The 19642-nt window shown below is 41.0% G+C and overlaps 1 protein-coding gene and 1 long non-coding RNA gene across 5 annotated transcripts; one reads left to right on the top strand and one right to left on the bottom strand.

Annotated features, from left to right (window-relative positions):
- The first annotated feature begins 46 nt into the window (after positions 1-46).
- Positions 47-4582, top strand: LOC134294000 (uncharacterized). Its single transcript, XR_010000978.1, has 2 exons — positions 47-246; positions 2768-4582. It is a non-coding gene; the product is annotated as an uncharacterized LOC134294000 (long non-coding RNA).
- On the bottom strand, positions 2122-19387 carry ngrn (neugrin, neurite outgrowth associated). Of its 4 annotated transcripts, none has more exons than XM_062963530.1 (5): positions 19236-19352; positions 7472-7600; positions 6330-6385; positions 4673-4913; positions 2122-2912 (listed from the first exon to the last, which is right to left on the bottom strand). In XM_062963530.1, exons 2-5 carry the CDS (start codon positions 7587-7589, stop codon positions 2782-2784), a joined length of 546 nt encoding a protein of 181 aa, XP_062819600.1. In that variant the 5' UTR covers positions 7590-7600; positions 19236-19352; the 3' UTR covers positions 2122-2781. The 4 variants fall into 4 exon arrangements, with proteins under 4 accessions (XP_062819600.1, XP_062819598.1, XP_062819599.1 ...); XM_062963528.1 differs by lacking the exon at positions 19236-19352 and adding an exon at positions 12221-12369 and having other exon boundaries at positions 7472-7629; XM_062963529.1 differs by lacking the exon at positions 19236-19352 and adding an exon at positions 12221-12361.
- Positions 19388-19642: the final 255 nt, after the last annotated feature.

Below are 19642 nucleotides of genomic sequence, written 5' to 3'. Positions count from 1 at the left end.
GCTTCCTTCGCTGTTTGGGGTTCTACGGAGGCCCCTTGAGGTCAATGTTATCTAAATGCAACTGTGTCCCTTTTTTTAATGATTCAGTTCACACTTCATGTTGTTGTTATTGCCCCAACTTTATTTTCCATTTTCATTGCTATGATATTTAATCTTGTTGATGGGAAGCTTCCCACAGGAGTGGAAATCATCTATCGGACCGATGGCAAGCTATTCAACCTCAACAGATTGAAAGCCAAAACCAAGGTCACAACATCATCTGTTATAGAACTCCAGTATGCCGATGATAACGTATATATAATTTTACGTATTTTATTTTACACTAGCTGTGCCCGGCCACGCGTTGCTGTGGCAAAGTGGTGGTGGTATTGGTTAAAAATTGTTGTGTAATTTTTATTTGATGTTATTTGTATTTTTTAATTAATTTTATTGTAAGTTATCTTTTTATTATATTTTATTATTTTCTTGTATAATGTTTAGTTATTTTTTGTTATTATGGTATTTTATTGTATTAATTTTTTAGTGTTTTTTATTATTTTTTATTGGGTTGCTAGGAGACCAAGTTGGAGGGGCTAATGGCAGCAATTGGATAAAAGCAATTATTCTTCTCTCTCTAATTAGGACTTTATTTTTCTTTTCTTTTTGTTGTATCAACCTAGAGCCATGGATGATGGGTTGTGTCGTCAATTTCGAGGTTGGGGGGCCTGTAGTTTTGTTGTTTTGTGGGTCGCCGTGATGCCATCACTCTTTTACCGTGTTTCCCCGAAAATAAGACAGTGTCTTATATTAATTTTTGCTCCTGCGCTAGGTCTTATTTTCAGGGGATGTCTTATTTTTCCATGAAGAAGAATTCACATTTATTGTAGAACAAAAAAATGAACATTTATTATATACTGTACAGTAGTTGTAATTACAAACCAGCATAACCAGACAAACTGTGAATCCTATCAAGAATTTCTTGTTACTACCAATATTTCCATGTACAACACTCTATGGTACGTACATTTACCGATCCTGCATGCTCTGCTGTTCTGTTCGTTGGGCAGACTTCCAAACAAAAACTTTGCTAGGTCTTATTTTCGGGGGAGGCCTTATATTTAGCAATTCAGCAAAACCTCTACTAGGTCTTATTTTCTGGGGATGTCTTATTTTAGGGGAAACAGGGTATATATATATAGATATATAATTTTACATATTTAATAATAATAATAATATTAATATTACATTATATTGATATAGTACAATATAGTAATTTATTGCCAGTATTGTAATATGCTAATAATATAATTTTGTATGTAAATTTAATTTGTAAGCCGCTCTGAGTCCCCTTCGGGGTGAGAAGGGCAGCATATAAATGTAGCAAATAAATAAATAAATAAACGTAGTCTGCGCATTCAGAAGACCTATAGGCCACTCTAAACAGCTTTGCAGAAGCATACGAGAAGCTCAGCTTCTCATTGAACATCAAGAAAACCCAAGTGCTCTTCCAGCAAAAGGCTCCAGCCAATCCTTCTGCAATGCCAGAAATGCAGTTGTAATATTATAAAATGTTGATCATTTATTTCCGCTCCCTTGGCAGCCACCTCTCCATAAAAGTCAACATTGAAACTGAAATACAACACTGCCTGATACCATTTGTAACGGATTGGCTAACCTTGCAGGGTTGGTGTGCAGAGGCAATTCAAGGACTTGCTTGGAAAAACTAAGCCAAGAAGGGGGAGGAGTCATCAGGCAGCTTCAAGTGAGGAAGTGCGGCCTGATTGGTTGGTAAAATTGGGAGTTGCTTAGCAACCGGAGATAGGCGGAGCCAAATAGACAGTTGGAGCTATTCAGTCAGAGAATTGGTAGATAGGGTTTTTGGTGTTTGCACAGCTAGGAAGATAATTTTAAGAAGGAAGAAAGCAAGGTTTTTAGGAACTGTTTGAGACAAACCTCTTTGAGAGAAAACTGATTAGCCTTCAGGGAGAAGTGCTAAGAACTGTAGTGAGCCTCTAAAGAGATAGAGTGCTTAAGTCTGGAGCCCCTGGGAAGAGGTCTCTAAGGTTTGAAAAGTCTGTTAATATTTCCTTCATGAGGGAACAATCCATTTTCAAGAAACTCCTGTTTAAGAACCATTCACTGTTAAAGCAAAGCCTGTTATTTTATTGAAACCAATACACATTTCTGTTCAAGTACAAATAAACAGCATAATTCTGTTTTACTTCACTTCAAGTGTTTGTCTTCCTGATAAACATTATAAAGAGGTGGCTTATTTAACCATCGCTCTGCAAAACAGAGTTTCCCCCCATCTTTGGGTCTTTCTGCGTGCTGGCCATGGAGAGCGGTGGCACATACATGTTATAAATGGTGGCAGCAAAGTACATAATTATTTGTGGCAGTAAGGAAACAAATAATATAATTTGGTGGCAACAAACGGCCGCGTCCCTTGCACTGTTCAAAGGTAATTATGAATTTCAGCTACCACATGACCTGCACAGTGGTAAGAATAAACGAAGGGCCTGGATCCAGTCTCTTCTCTTCCAGGCTGTGATTTAGGCACTTGCTCTCAAAGATGGAAAAGTTGTAAGCCAAGTGGGGCTTTTTTTTTTTTTTGCAAGTAAGCAGAAAATTCAATGCAGTGAATGGCACAAGATAAGGAGGAGTATATGGTGAACTAACTTTTTGCCAGAATCATTTGCGGAAGTATAATTGAAGGTCCTCCTCCTCCTCCTTGTGATTATATCCCTCCTTTATTTCTTGATTCTCCTCCTTTCTGATCTCCCATCAGGATGTTCTGCAGCGTCACTCTGGAATCCCTCGCTCCCTAAAGAGCAGCCACAGCTTCTCCTCCAAGGCCGGATGAGTCCCACGCAAGCCCTTCACCACCTCCGAGGCCCAGAGAAAGTAATCCTGGACCCGCTTTTCAGACCAACCTGTCCAAAGAGAGACCTCGCAGTCAGAAAGTGACAAACGTGTTTGTCATGTGTCTCCTGTCAGAGCGACTCTGTCTCATGGCTAGGAGGCACGGAGCTTCTCAGAGCCAGAGACTAAAGAGGCTAAAGCTTCAGCTGGAAAGATACATTTTCTTTCCCTGTGATCCAAGGAGTCACAGGAAAGGTGTTTTGGACTTCAACTTCCAGAAAGCTGGCTTCTTTAGCAACTACTGTCCAAGAGATGCTATCCAAAATTGCACAGCTGATCTTGAGAACTCCCTTCTTGGGCTGCCATTGCAATATCGTTCCCTGAACCCTACTTTCAAAATTCCACACAGTTCCCATTTGGAGAAGCTTCATTTCATATTGCTGCATTCCACTTTGAGGATGTATTTGTTGCAATTTGTATATAAATTAAGTATATTCATGATTAATTATGAAGTCAGAATGACTAAAGCAGTGGTCCCGTGGGCTCCACGAAGCATACTTAGGGGCTCCACAGTGTCCTCCTCCTTCCTCCCCCTCCAAGCTTTCCCTCCTCTTTTCTGCTCCTCCCCCCCCCCCCTCACTGCCAAAAGCCCTTTTTCTTCACCTTCCAGATACTTTCCCCCTCACATTGCTTGCTTCCAAAACCCTATTTCCCTCCCACAGCTTAGGGGGTGCTTTGATTGTGTTTTTCCTGCAAGGCAGAAGAGGGTTGGACTGGATGGTCCCTGGGGTCTTCCACTGATATACTATTAAGTCTCTAATAGTAAAAAAAAAGTTTGCCACTGCCTGATACATAGGTATTTTATATATAATATAATATAAAAAAACATTTCTTGGGGTGCCACAAGAAACTTTTGCTTCACAAAGGGCTCTGCAGCTGAAAAAGCTTGAGAACCCCTGGACTCGAAAAATCTCAGTGGCTGATGTAACCATGAAGAGTCATAGAATAATAGAGTTGGAAGAGATCACATGGGCCATCTAGTCCAAATCCCTGCCATGCAACTATGTACAGTAGAGTCTCACATATCCAAGCCTCGCTTATCCAAGCTTCTGGATAATCCAAGCCATTTTTGTAGTCAATGTTTTCAATATATCGTGATATTTTGGTGCAAAATTCGTAAATACAGAAATTACAACATAACATTACTGCGTATTGAACTACTTTTTCTGTCAAATTTGTTGTATAACATGATATTTTGGTGCTTAATTTGTAAAATCATAACCTAATTTGATGTTTAATAGGCTTTTCCTTAATCCCTCCTTATTATCCAAGATATTCGCTTATCCAAGCTTCTGCTGGCCCATTTAGCTTGGATAAGTGAGACTCTACTGTACATAATCCCAGGCAGCAGGGATGATAATATAATAATTTAGTGTAATAGTCGATTGGTTAATATTTGTATGAATTTGGACAGCAAATGTAACATTTTACCTTGGTGTTGCTGTAGATTGGTATCATTGCTGTTTTGTTGGGGGAAAGAGAGATGTGAAAGAATTTGTTGTGCAATTGTGCTTTGTACAGACTGCTTGTGTTTTGTATTACTGTACAAGAGATAGAGCCTTCCTGTTTTAAGAAGTATACTTCTGCTGTCTGCCTTTCTGCTGTTCAAATCGGGCAAAGTCCAGAGTTGCTAAGAACCGGAGCTGCTTGTACACTGAGTAAATATGCTAAGTTAAAAGTACCTAACAGTATTCTGCTTTTTGAAACACATTAGGATGCAACAGGATAGAAATCTGGATAGATTGGAGGGGCAAACGGCCAGAAGACGGACCTTGGGGAGTGCAGCGGTTCAGGTCTCGCAGGTTGTAGAGCTTGTCGGCTAGCTTGATGAGTCTGGCGCCCGGGCTCGCACCAGCTGCGTGCTCGATCTGCAGGCGCTTGCGTTCCATCCTGGGCAATGCCTTGTCATCGGTCACTTCCTCCACCATGCGCCTGACCTCCGTGCCAAAGCGCTCCTCGATCTCTGAGAAGGTGGTTTCCGTGTCTTCGACCGTGTCGTGCAGAAGGGCAGCCTGCGGGGAGACAGGCACTAGATGGCCCCAAGAGCACTGCCTGAGTGTCAACTGCAGACCTTTGCTCCTGCCTCAGAGATAAACAAACCCCCTTCATTCAAAAAGTTCATGCACAGGCTGTCACCAGTGGTTATTGTTAGGTCTGATAGCTTTTGTGGCATTAAAAGGTGTATAAGTTTTACATTTGAACATTTGGTGTGCATTACATTTCCTTCGTCCAACAGCCTGGCCCATTAGACTCTTTTGCAGTCTTCTCTTTCATTCATCAAGTACCAGTAATTCAAACCTTATCTCATTCCCATCTTTCACATGAGAAAAACCTTGGGCTGCAATTAGCTAATTGTACTAGCACTTAGCTTCAGCTATTGGTTTTTAGAATATACCTATATTCCCATTAGCAAAGTATACCTTTATCAAGAGCACATAGCAACACAACTACTGATGGATATATTTATTTATATATTAAGTCTGAAGTATCAATATGCAATACAGTTAGTCCCCAAGTTACGAACAAGATTGGTTCTGTAGGTTTACTTTTAAAGTGGATTTGTATGCAAATTGGAACAGGGACATTTTTTAAGCGTAACTCCAGTCAAATATATATATATATATCTTTTAGCTTTGGATCGCATACGGAAAGGCAACACATCTGTGGTATTTGTTTTGCTGTCTGTGCCCCTGTTCAAAAGATTTCACATTACTTTCAGTTGCTGTTATTATTGGATTTTGAAAAATTTGGCTTGTTGTGGGAACAAGGATTGGAGATAAAGCTTCAGTGGAGACATCTTTCCCCCATAATAATAACTTTTAAAGGGGTGGATTTCCCTTCCGAGGAGCAGATTCCTCTCACTTCTTGTTTCACTCTGTTCTTAACTAGAGCCCCTTCTATACTGCCAGATAAAATCCAGATTATCTGCTTTGAACTGGGTTCTATGGCAGTGTAGACTCACAATCCAGTTCAAAGCGGATGACGTGAATTATCTGATTTGATAATCTGGATTATATGGCAGTGCAGAAGGGGACTAGGACTTATTTGTAAATTGGATGTTTGTAATTCAGGGACTGCCTGCAATGGCATGACTATAATGAGGATGGCAGATCCTAACCCTAGGACACTGAGGTTGGATATACACTGCCCTATATCGCGGGATCTGATCCCAGGTTATCTGCTTATTCCAGATATCTGCCAGTGTAGACTCATATAATCCAGTTCGAAACAGATAATCTAGGATCAAGCCCTGGGATATAGGGCAGTGTAGAAGGGGCTTAAGACCTCTAGCAGGAATCGAGGACATTGGCTGGCGGTACATCCCTGCCTTTGAGGGAACTGGTGCTCTATGTGTGTGCTCAGCCTTATAGCTTGAATGGCTTTGGCTGCAGCTTGAATGCCGGAACCATGGGGCTGCCCTGACTCACCTGCAACACCGCGAGGTCTGTGATGCCACCCTCCTGTGCCAGGATCTGGGCCACACCTGAATAGAATAACAGAATAGAATAACTTTATTGTCATTGTACATTGTACAATTAAATTAAATGCCACCCCCAATATACATTATATATGTAGAATTACAAAACAAAGCATCCATCCTTTCACAATCTCATAACTATTGCATAACCCTTAATGTTGTGTCAGTGTGAAACCACAGAGTTCAATGTAGTCACAACTATGGGATAAAAGCTCTCTCTCAGTTTATGCGTTTTTATCATCTAATACTATCTGCCAGATGGAAATAATTTAAAAAAAAAGAATATCCAGGGTGAGATGGATCCTTAAGAATATTCTGAGCTTTCGTAAGGCAGTGGGGATGAGAAAATTCTTCCAAAGAGGGGAGAGGGCAGCTATCATTCTCTTGGCAGGAGTGCCTTCATATCTATAGCCTCTGTGCAACCGGAAAACTATATGCAGATGCAGTAGGTTAGAACACTCTCTATAACACAGTGTTAGAAAGACACTGACAATTTTGCATTCATTTGTTGGTTCCTTAACTCCTGGTGGGAGGGCCGGTTTTCCCATGCCTGCTTAAGAAAGTCAGATAATAATATAATCCCTGCTGGGCCCCAGGTCAGGTCTTCCGTAACAATGCAGCACCAGGGAACTTAAGAGTAGTGCAGGTAAAACTGGCCACCTGTGCCACTCTATTTCCATTTAAAACCAAAGGCAGAATTTCCGATCTATTTCTTCTGTAATCTACTATCAGCTCCTTGGTCTTATAGATTTTTTTTCATATAAGAAGCAACTTGAGAACACACTGCAAGCCCAGATGTACTGCTGGGAGGCTTCTCTCATGTCCCCGCAAGCTAGAGCTGACAGAAGCTCACCCCATCTTGCGGATTCGAACCAGCAACCTTCAGGTCGGCGACCCAACCTTCAGGTTAGCAGTTCAGCCGGCACAAGCATTTAACCCACCATGGCTCCTGCCTTACTGATGTTAAGAACCCAATTATGGTCCCTGCCTCCCCGAGGTGGTGAATGGGAGAGGGGCAGGTGTGTTTCTAAGGGGAGAAAGTGGCCTCTCCCTCCCGCCCTGGCCTCTGCACGTGCCCAGGGATTCACTGACCGATGGGGTGGTTGATGTACGGTGTGCACTCGGGGTCCTTGCGCCGCTGGCTAGAGTGCTTGCAGGCCGCAAAGTGGGCAGCGTCTAGCAGCTGCACGGCTTCCGACATCCCCGACATCCTCCGTGGCACTAGAAAGTCACAACACAGACTCCTAGAACTGGAAGAGATCCCCAAAGAGGGCCACCCAGTCAGACCTTCTTCTGGCAGGAAGGACACCATCTGTTCCCTCCCAACAGAAGGCCATCCAGCCATAGATAGGATCAAGAGAGATTTATGATAGATGAATAATAGAATCCTAGTTGATAGGGATTCTGACTAGCACAACTGGGGATCTCAGCCAGATACAGTGAAGACATCTGTCCTTGTGCTTTGCTACTCAGCTGCTGAATACACATGCCCAACATGGAAAACAAGGCTGTGGCGCAGGCTGGAGAGCAGCTGCAATCAATCACTGCAATGAATCACTCTGACCAGGAGGTCATGAGTTCGAGGCCCAGCTCGGAGCCTATGTTTGTTTGTCTTTGTTCTATGTTAAAAGGCATTGAATGTCTGCCTATATGTGTTATGTATATGTCTGCCTCCCCTCCAACATCTATCCTCTAGACCAGGGGTCCCCAAACTTTTAAAGCAGGGGGCCGGTCCACAATCCTTCAGACTGTTGAGGGGCCAAATTATCATTTGAAAAAAAAAAAAACAAATTCCTGTGCATACTGCACATGTCTTATTTGTAGTGCAACAACAACAATAACGAAAGAACAATACAATATTTAAAAAATGAAAACAATTTTAACCAACAAACCTATTAGGATTTCAATGGAAAGTGTGGGCCTGCTACTGGCCAATGAGTCAAGTTAATTAGGATTGTTGTTGTTGTGTGCCTTCAAGTCATGTCAGACTTTGGCCGAGCCTAAGTCTAACATTAATTATTTATTTACTGTATTTATTTACTACATATATCCCACCCTTCTCACCCCAAAGGGGACTCAGAGCAGCTGTATGTACATACAATATATTATATTATTAGCATAACACAATATTAGCATTATATATTACTATATTGAACTATACTATTATATAATATGTAATATATACAATTAATATTATTATATGGTATTACTATTAGTATTATATTGTATAACATAAGATTATTATCAATATTATATGTATTTACAATATATTATATTATTAAAACTGATATAAAAATATTATATTATAAAACTGAGGTCGGGGGCCAGGTAAATGACCTTGGAGGGCCGCATCCGGCCCCCGGGCCTTAGTTTGGGGATCCCTGCTCTAGACTGTTCCACTTTCATATGTCCCTGTCCCCTGTGGTGTATTCCTTTGTCTCTCTCACCCCGAGTTTTTATCTCTGTGTTCATGCGGCCCACCCTTGTTTTTACTATTTCTTTGACTTCTTGATGTAATGTATATTATTATCTATTGTATTGTTTTAATTGTGTTATGATATGTTGTTTTTATATTTTATTATATTGTATTGCTCTGGGCATGGCCCCATGTTAGCCGCCCCGAGTCCCCGTTGGGGAGATGGTGGCGGGGTATAAATAAAGTTTTATTATTATTATTATTATTATTATTATTATTATTATTATTAAAACAGTGGATGCGGCGGCTCTTGATGAGACATGCTGCCTTATCACAGGATGCCTGTGCCCTACACCGCTGGAGAAATTATAAAGTTCTAGCCAATATTGCACCACCTGATATCCATCGGCAAGTAGCAGCCAGTAATGAAAGGACCAAGGCATTGACATCTCTGGCCCATCCTCTGTTTGATATCAGCCAGCAAGCCAACGCCTTAAATCAAGAAATAGCTTCCTAAGATCTACAGAGATACTTGGAGTAACAACTCAGCAAGCAAGAGTCCAAAAGTAGTAGGATAAAACCTGGAACCTTGATCAGTGGCTGAGACCGGATGAGAAACTCCCTCCTGGGCACATAGGAGGTTGGGCGACTTGGAAGGCGCTGAACTGACTGCACTTTGACACCATGAGATACAGAGCCAATCTTAGCACATGGGACCTCAAAGTGGAGTCCACGACATGCAAGTGTGGAGAAGAGCAAACCAGACCACCTACTACAATGCAGCTTGAGCACAGCCACATGCACAATGGAGGACCTTTTTATGGCAACATCAGAGGCACTTGAAGTGGCTAGCTTCCGGTCAAAGGAAATTTTGTATAATGCCAAGTTTTTAAATTTTATTTGTGGTTTTCTATACATTATAACTGTATTCTCAACTCGCTTCTGACACGACAAATAAATAATACAGTAGAGTCTCACTTATCCAACATAAACAGGCCGGCAGAACATTGGATAAGCGAAAATGTTGGATAATAAGGAGGGATTAAGGAAAAAGCCTATTAAACATAAAATTACATTATGATTTTACAAATTAAGCATCAAAACACCATGTTATACAACAAATTTGACAGAAAAAGTAGTTTAATATGCAGTAATGCTACATAGTAATTACAGTAGAGTCTCGTTTATCCAATGTAAATGGGTCGGCAGAATGTTGGATAAGCGAATATGTTGGATAATAAGGAGAGATTAAGGAAAAGCCTATTAAACATCAAATTAGGTTATGATTTTACAAATTAAGAACCAAAACATCATGTTATACAACAAATTTGACAGAAAAAGTAGTTCATTACACATTAATGCTATGTAGTAATTACTGTATTTACGAATTTAGCACCAAAATATCATGATGTATTGAAAACATTGACTACAAAAAAGCATTGGATAATCCAGAACATTGGCTAAGCGAATGTTGGATAAGTGAGACTCTACTGTACTATATTTACGAATTTAGCACCAAAATATCACGATGTATTGAAAACACTGACTACAAAAATGCGTTGGATAATCCAGAACATTGGCTAAGCGAATGTTGGATAAGTGAGACTCTACTGTACTGTATTTACGAATTTAGCACCAAAATATCACGATGTATTGTAAACATTGACTACAAAAATGTGTTGGATAATCCAGAACATTGGCTAAGCGAATGTTGGATAAGTGAGACTCTACTGTACTGTATTTACAAATTTAGCACCAAAATATCACGATGTATTGTAAACATTGACTACAAAAATGCGTTGGATAATCCAGAACGTTGGCTAAGCGAATGTTGGATAAGTGGGACTCTACTGTACTGTATTTACGAATTTAGCACCAAAATATCACGATGTATTGAAAACACTGACTACAAAAATGCGTTGGATAATCCAGAACGTCGGCTAAGCGAATGTTGGATAAGTGAGACTCTACTGTACTGTATTTACGAACTTAGCACCAAAATATCACGATGTATTGAAAACATTGACTACAAAAATGCGTTGGATAATCCAGAACGTTGGATAAGTGAGACTCTACTGTACTGTATTTACGAATTTAGCACCAAAATATCACGATGTATTGAAAACATTGACTACAAAAATGCGTTGGATAATCCAGAACGTTGGATAAGTGAGACTCTACTGTACTGTATTTACGAATTTAGCACCAAAATATCACGATGTATTGAAAACATTGACTACAAAAATGCGTTGGATAATCCAGAACGTTGGATAAGTGAGACTCTACTGTACTGTATTTACGAATTTAGTACCAAAATATCACGATGTATTGTAAACATTGACTACAAAAATGTGTTGGATAATCCAGAACGTTGGATAAGTGAGACTCTACTGTACTGTATTTACGAATTTAGTACCAAAATATCATGATGTATTGAAAACATTGACTACAAAAATGCGTTGGATAATCCAGAACGTTGGATAAGTGAGACTCTACTGTACTGTATTTACGAATTTAGTACCAAAATATCACGATGTATTGAAAACATTGACTACAAAAATGCGTTGGATAATCCAGAACGTTGGATAAGTGAGACTCTACTGTACTGTATTTACGAATTTAGTACCAAAATATCACGATGTATTGTAAACATTGACTACAAAAATGTGTTGGATAATCCAGAACGTTGGATAAGTGAGACTCTACTGTACTGTATTTACGAATTTAGTACCAAAATATCATGATGTATTGAAAACATTGACTACAAAAATGCGTTGGATAATCCAGAACGTTGGATAAGTGAGACTCTACTGTACTGTATTTACGAATTTAGTACCAAAATATCACGATGTATTGAAAACATTGACTACAAAAATGCGTTGGATAATCCAGAACATTGGATAAGCGAGACTCTACTGTAGTTGGCAATTTGGAAAGTACATTTATATTGGCTCAGCCATTTTGCTGTATTTGATAGGAATCCGACCCCCTCCAAAAAAGGCCACCCAGCCCAACCCCCGTCTGGAAGGAAGGACACCATCTGATCCCTCCCAACAGATGGCCAGGTGAGACTGGATGAATGTCCCTCCCGCCAAAACGAAGTTTGCGCAAATTAATAAACTTTCCCCCCACGTTTTGATGATAGAACCAATTAGGAAATGGTATTTATAATTACCAAAAATCGAAGAGTGTTACAGAGTGTAGGCCAGGCCTGGGCAAACTTGGGCCCGCCCTTCAGGTGTTTTGGACTCCAACTCCCAGCATGCCTCACAGCCTCGGGCCCTTTCCTTTTCCCCCTCAGCCGCTTAAGCGGCTGAGGGGGAAAAGGAAGGGGCCCGAGGCTGTGAGGCATGCTGGGAGTTGGAGTCCAAAACACCTGAAGGGAGGGCCCAAGTTTACCCAGGCCTAGAGCAAGCTCTTCTTACCTTTAGTTCTTCCTAATCTTCAGTTTGAATCTCTTTCCCTGCCCTTCTCTCTCTCTGTTGACGCCGCTCACGCAATTAGCGCCGCTTTGAGGCCTAGGGGCGCCACTGCGCATGCGCCCAGATCATTTGCACAAAGCTGACAGTTTGACTAGTTTGGCGCGAAAAACTCTCTTGATTGGTTTAGATACAAAAAGTACAACGAATGTCACGTTTAATATTAAAAAATTCACAAGAATTGCTTCATCAATCATCAGGTTGTGCAAGAATGCACGGATTTTGCATATTTTTTTCCTGCAGCCCACAAAGGATTGATGTTTATTCCTGGGTAATCAATGCTATTTCCTAATTAGTTCTGTCCTAAACACACTGTATTATATTTACCGTATATACTCAAGTATACGCCTAGTTTTCCAGCCCTTTTTTTAAGACTGAAAAAGCCCCCCTCGGCTTATACTTATACTCAAGAATATACGGTACATTTATTGGGGTTGTTGTATGTCTTTCAGGCTGTGTGGCCATGTTCCAGAAGCATTCTCTCCTGACGTTTCGCCCACATCTATGGCAGGCATCCTCAGAGGTTGTGAGGTATGGATAAACTAAGTGAGGGTACATTTATTATTTTTCTCTATTATTATTGGTATGATTACATTTATTATTTTTCTCTATTATTGTTGCTACTATTACATTTATTTTACTCTATTTTATTATTATTATTAATACATTTATTATTTCACTCTGATCTTATTATTATTATTACATTTATTATTTTACTCTATTTATTATTACTTGTATTATTTTCCTGTATTTATTATTATGATTATTACATGTATTATTTTTCTCTATTATTATTGGTATGATTACATTTATTATTTTTCTCTATTATTGTTGCTACTATTACATTTATTTTACTCTATTTTATTATTATTATTATTAATACATTTATTATTTCACTCTGATCTTATTATTATTGCATTTATTATTTTACTCTATTTATTATTACTTGTATTATTTTCCTGTATTTATTATTATTATATGTATTATTTTTCTCTATTATTATTGGCATTATTACATTTATTATTTTTCTCTATTATTGTTGCTACTATTACATTTATTTTACTCTATTTTATTATTATTAATACATTTATTATTTCACTCTGATCTTATTATTATTACTCTATTTATTATTACTTGTATTATTTTCCTGTATTTATTATTATGATTATTACATGTATTATTTAACTCTATTATTATTAATAGGATACCTAAGCACATTTACATTGAAGAAGATGAGAATAATTATGATTTGATCAGAGTTGGACATACTCGGGTGAGGGTCCTGGTTGGCTTATATTTGGGTCAGCTTATACTCAAGAATATATGGTACATTTATTATTTTTCTCTATTATTATTGGTATGATTACATTTATTATTTTTCTCTATTATTGTTGCTACTATTACATTTATTTTACTCTATTTTATTATTATTATTCTTAATACATTTATTATTTCACTCTGATCTTATTATTATTATTGCATTTATTATTTTACTCTATTTATTATTACAGTAGAGTCTCACTTATCCAACATAAACGGGTCAACAGAACGTTGGATAAGTGAATATGTTGGATAATAAGGAGAGATTAAGGAGACGCCTATTACACATCAAATTAGCTTATGATTTTACAAATTAAGCACCAAAACATCATGTTATACAACAAATTTGACAGAAAAAGTAGTTCAATACACAATAATGTTATGTTCAATACTGTATTTACGGATTTAGCACCAAAATATCATGATATATTGAAAACATTGACTACAAAAATGCGTTGGATAATCCAGAATGTTGGATAAGCGAGACTCTACTGTACTTGTATTATTTTCCTGTATTTATTATTACTATTATTACATGTATTATTTTACTCTATTATTATTAAAAGGAGACATAAGCACATTTACATTGAAGAAGATGAGAATAATGATGATTTGATCAGAGTTGGACAGTCTTATCTTAAATTTGAGCTTTATGTAAATATTCAAAAACATTTAACCTACCGATGCCTCAATTAATGTAATTTTATTGGTATCTATTTTTATTTCTGAAATTTACCACCCTCGACTTATACTGGAGTCAATGTTTTTCCAGTTTTTTTGTGGTAAAATTAGGTGCCTCGGCTTATATTTAGGTCAGCTTATATTTGAGTATATACGGTATATTTCTTATATTACTAGCTTGGGTACCTGGCATTGCCCGGATTATTTGAAAAGGGCCTTGTTTGTTGTTGGATGTCAGGTAAATTTAATTTCATCATATTTATTTATTTACTATATTTATATCCCGCTTTTCTCACCCCGAAGGGAACTCAAAGCAGCTTACAAATCAAATGAACATACAATATTATATTAGCATAGCACAATGTAAGCATTAAATTACTATATTGTACTATATCATTATATGGTAATATTATTAGTAATATTAAAGGTAAAGGTTTCCCCTGCCATTAAGTCCAGTTGTGTCCTACTCTGCTCATCTCCATTTCTAAGCCGAAGAGCCGGCGTTGTCCGCAGACACCTCCAAGGTCATGTGGCCGGCATGACTGCATGGAGCACTGATACCTTCCCGCCAGAGTGGTACCTATTGATCTACTCACACTCTGGGGGTTGGTGCTCATCTCCATTTCTAAGCCAAAGAGCCGGCGTTGTCCGCAGACACCTCCAAGGTCATGTGGCCGGCATGACTGCATGGAGTGCTGTTAGTAATATTACATTTAATATATAATTAATATTAATATATAAATATTAATATATAATTAATATTATTATATTGTATTATTAGTAGGATAATATTGTATTCCATTATAATATTATTATATTATATGTATATACAATATATGTTATGCTACGCTATGCCTTAAAAAAAACTCGCTGGTGCTTGCAGATACATCTAAGGGATTTCTAGTTCAATGTTTCCTGTTGCTCATGCTCCATGCTTTCAAGTGTTAAGGATTGTCCCAGAATCTCCTGAGGATGCCGAAGCCTGTTAAGAGTTAGTGGGCCAAAGCTAGTGTCGTCCCGAGGAGAGTAGGCCGAAGCCTGTTAGAGTAGCAAAATGTTTAATTATAGTGTAAATTTTAAATACAGTAGTCTCACTTATCCAACATAAACGGGCCGGTAGAACGTTGGATAAGCGAGTGGGACCAAGAGCTTGTTAGAATATAGGAGGGCTTTAAAAAACTGAATGGCCACTCCAGGAGATTTCCCAAAGAGACAATTCACTTTTTTATTTCTACAGATAGCAAGGGCTGCAAAAATAGTTGTTGGGGACATGCTATACCCAGCCCCATGCTAAAGGCAATGGGAGAAAGCCTGTGGTCTACAAAGGAGGCAAAGTCTGGTAGGATGCGGGGGGGGGGGGGGGTGGTGGTGTGGGGTGAAGTGCTTACCACTGGGGCCCTGCTTCAGGCAGAGGGAATGTGAGCGGGAGAGAGAACGAGAAATCTCTCACTTCCAAGAACCAAGGTTTGAGCTGTCGGAGTATTTGCAGCGCAGCAGTAGTTGGATGGAAGCAGTGGAACGCAGAACAAAGAGACACTCAAGAGACGTTGGTAAAACTATTTACAAAGTTTTACTGTAGGCAGCAATAATCAACACAAACAGACTTGCAGATGACAGACGAACACGGGACTGTTGTGTTCTCCAACAGAACTTGACTCGAACTCTAGGCAGACAGAACTCAACTGAACTGAACTGATGCAATCGTTATGCACAAACACTTGTGTCTGGATACTCCCTAGTTCCAGCCACACATCAAGGTCATCATAGCTTCTTGGCAATTAACTCTTTCCACATTATGGTACATTCTGGATGATGCAATCAGTTGCAATACAAGCATGGCACAAATTGCATGTAAACACTATCAATACACAAATCCCACATTAACATGAGCTTCCTGTCGAGGAGGATGTCAAAGCCCAGGATTTTGAAACGGGCAGTCCGAGACATGGTTGGGGAAGCAGGTGCAGTAGTTATGCTTCAGCACCGGATGGGCAGCATGTACTGAACTCTACGTGGCAGCATGTACTGCAATCTACATGGGGCTGCCCTTGAAGACGGTCCAGAAACTACAGTTGGTACAACAGTCGGCAGCTAGGTTACTAACCGGAGTTGCTCACAGGAAGTGGTCAACCCCCGTTCAAGCAGCTCCACTGGCTGCTGATAATGTTCTGGGCCCAGTTCAAGGTGCAGGTTATTACCTCTAAAGCTCTAAACGGTTCGGGACCTGCCTATCTTTGTGACTACGTCGTTCCCTATGAACCTATGCGCTCTCTGAGATCTTCCGGGGAGGCCCTCCTCTCTTCCACCCTCCTCACAACTGCATTTGGTGGGGACAAGAGAGAGAGAGAGAGAGAGAGAGAATTACTGTTTTATTTTTTTTATATTGTGACTTGTATTATGTTGCTTATATTTTGTCTTTACGTTGTTTGGGCCTCTGCCCCATGTAAGCCGCCCCGAGTCCCCACGGGGAGATGGTGGCGGGGTATAAATAAAGTTTTATTATTACTATTATTATTACATGTACTGAACTGCCTTTTCTGTCAATTTGTTGTAAAACATGATGTTTTGGTGCTTAATTTGTAAAATCATAACGTAATTTGATGTTTAATAGCCTCTACTGTAATTTGAATTCTATGGACTACCTCTGACATTTTGACGTTGGTTTTTATTCTGTTTTGCTTTTCTGCTTTTTATATACATTCTTCAATAAACTGCTTTCCTATTTTACCCTGCACTGAGTGTGGTAAGTGGAGAGCTGCTTCCCAGCCTTGGAGTACAACCGTTCTGCCATGATCACACTTTGTGCATTTACTGGCCCAGCTTCCGGTTCCGTCCCACGCCTGTCCCTGCTTTTCATCCCCAAGGGCTACTTGGGACGGGCCTTTCTCCCGGGACCAAGGGCCACCAGGGGTGGGGGGCTCGCTTCAGGGATGCGGTAGAGAAAGTTCCCCGTGGCGTCAAAAACCTCCCTGCCCCTCTGCTGCTCCTTGCGCGTGGGCCCCTCGCTCTTCCCGGTGATGGCGGCTGCAACCACGGCATCCTGTTTGGTGGCGCGCGAAGGCGAGGGATGGAAGCGGCTGCGGAGGACGCGGCGGACGACGTCAGGCGGCACCTGGAAGCCGCGGGCCAGGCGCTCCACGGGCCACTCCTCCGGCGCCTCCCGCGAAAGGAAGCTGAAAGGGAAGGGTTCAAAGGGGGGCTCAGCTTCAGCCAGGCTCACTTCCGATGCCCGATCCCGCACTGTAATGGCTCCTCACCGGATCTGCTCCATGGCCTGGCGGCTCAGGGTGCGCTGGGGGGGTCCCCGTGGCTCCATCTGCCTCTTGATCCGCTGCTCCCGCACCGCCTTCGCCTGGCTCCGCAGCGTTCTGCAGGAAGGAGGGGCCCCCAAGGAGGCCGTGGGTATGCGGGCCACGAAACAGAGACGCTCTGCAGAAGGCCTGGGCCAACTTGGGCCCTCCAGGTGTTTTGGACTTCGACTCCCACCATTCCTAAGCGGCTGAGGGGGAAAAGGAAGGGGCCTGAGGCTGTTTGGAATGGTGGGAGACGAAGTCTAAAACACCCGGAGGGCCCAATTGGCCCAGACCTGCTCTGTAGGCTTATCCTTCTGCTGAATTTGTATTCAAGGGACATTGAACAGGGAACAGGTACATTTCTTAAGTGTAACACCAACCAAAAATATACATCTATATCATCAGAAATATTAAAAATTAACTAGGTATTTTTAATTACAAAAATGTGAGTCAAGCACTGAACGGGTTAAATAAGCTAGCGTCGCTCTGAGGAGTGAGTAGGCCGAAGCCTGTTAGAGTTAGTGGGCCAAAGCTAGTGTCGTCCTGAGGAGAGTGAGTAGGCCGAAGCCTGTTAGAGTTAGTGGGCCAAAGCTAGCGTCATCCTGAGGAGAGTGAGTAGGCCGAAGCCAGTTAGTTAGTGGGCCAAAACTAGTGTCGTCCCGAGAATGAGTAGGCTGAAGCCTGTTAGAGTTAGTAGGCCAAAGTTAGTGTCATCCTGAGGAAAGTAGGACGAACCTGTGAGAAATAATGGGCCAAAGCTAGTGCCATCCTGAGCAGTGTGAGAACGCCTCAGTATGAAGAACGCCTAGTATGAGGAAGCCTCAGTGTGTGAGAAGGCCTGGTGTGTAAAGCTTCATGTGTGAAGCCCCAGTGTGAAGGCTGCTGTGTGTGAAGTTACTGTGTGAAACTTCTGTGTGAGTCTCATTTGAGATGAGGCTCTGTGAGAGCGAAGCTGTTTATCTGCATGAGAAAGAAGCCCAGTATGGAAGCAAAGAAGGAAGTGTTGTCGAAGGCTTTCATGGCCGGGATCACAGGATTGTTGTATGTTTTCCGGGCTGTGTGGCCATGTTCTAGAAGTATTCTCTCCTGACGTTTCGCCCACATCTATGGCAGGCATCCTCAGAGGTTGTGAGGTATGGAGAAACTAAGCAGGGAAGGTTTATATATATCTGTGGGAAGTCCAGGGTGAGGGAAGAACTCTTGTCAGTTGGAGGCCAGCGTAAATGTTTTATTTACAGTAGAGTCTCACTTATCCAAGCTACATGGGACGGCAAAAGCTTGGATAAGTGAATATCTTGGATAATAAGGAGGGATTAAGGAAAAGCCTATTAAACATCAAATGAGGTTATGATTTTACAAATTAAGCACCAAAACTTCATGTTATACAACAAATTTGACAGAAAAAGTAGTTCAATACGCAGTAATGCTATGTAGTAATTACTGTATTTACGAATTTAGCACCAAAATATCACGATATATTGAAAACATTGACTACAAAAATGGCTTGGATAATCCAGAGGCGTGGATAAGCGAGGCTTGGATAAGTGAGACTCTACTGTATTTATTTTATTTATTTAAACGGAGAAACGTCAGGAGAGAATGCTTCTGGAACACGACCACACAGCCCGGAAAACTCCAAGCAACGAATTGCTCCCCGCCTTGCTTACCTCTCCAGGTCCAGCTCGGGATCCCCGCTTGCTTCCAGCCTCGTCCCCAACCGAGCCAACCCCCGCAGGCCCAGAAGCAGCTGCCGCCCCGCAGGCCCCATCGCGAGGGAGGAGGAGGAGGAGCTAGAGAAAGCGGCACACACGTGGCCTCGGGGGCGTGGCTTCCGGGTCCGAGGCCACGCCTCCCGCCGACCCCAGGCTTTTGAGCAGAGGCTGGATGGCCATCTGTTGGGGGTGCTTTGCATGCGATTTCCTGCTTCTTGGCAGAGGGTTGGACTGACTGGCCCATGAGGTCTCTTCCAACTCTACTATTCTATGATTCTATGCCGGCTTCTAGGAAGCACCCACTTTTGCGTCTGTCTGTGGAGTACATTATTGGCCACTGGCCATCGCAAGGCCCTTCTTTT

Source organism: Anolis carolinensis, unplaced genomic scaffold (genome assembly GCF_035594765.1).
Source record: "Anolis carolinensis isolate JA03-04 unplaced genomic scaffold, rAnoCar3.1.pri scaffold_11, whole genome shotgun sequence".
Lineage (NCBI taxonomy): Eukaryota > Metazoa > Chordata > Lepidosauria > Squamata > Dactyloidae > Anolis > Anolis carolinensis.
Note: the sequence above shows the minus strand (reverse complement) of the source record. Positions and strands in the feature narration are given on the sequence as shown.

Excerpts from the sequence above, each read along its gene's own strand:
- ngrn (XM_062963530.1), bottom strand. The coding sequence starts at position 7,589 with ATGTCGGGGATGTCGGAAGCCGTGCAGCTGCTAGACGCTGCCCACTTT. Across the intron at positions 6,386-7,471 it reads GTACATCAACCACCCCATCG|GTGTGGCCCAGATCCTGGCA; the intron begins GTCAGTGAATCC and ends TATTCTATTCAG. Across the intron at positions 2,913-4,672 it reads GAACCGCTGCACTCCCCAAG|GTTGGTCTGAAAAGCGGGTC; the intron begins GTCCGTCTTCTG and ends CTCTTTGGACAG.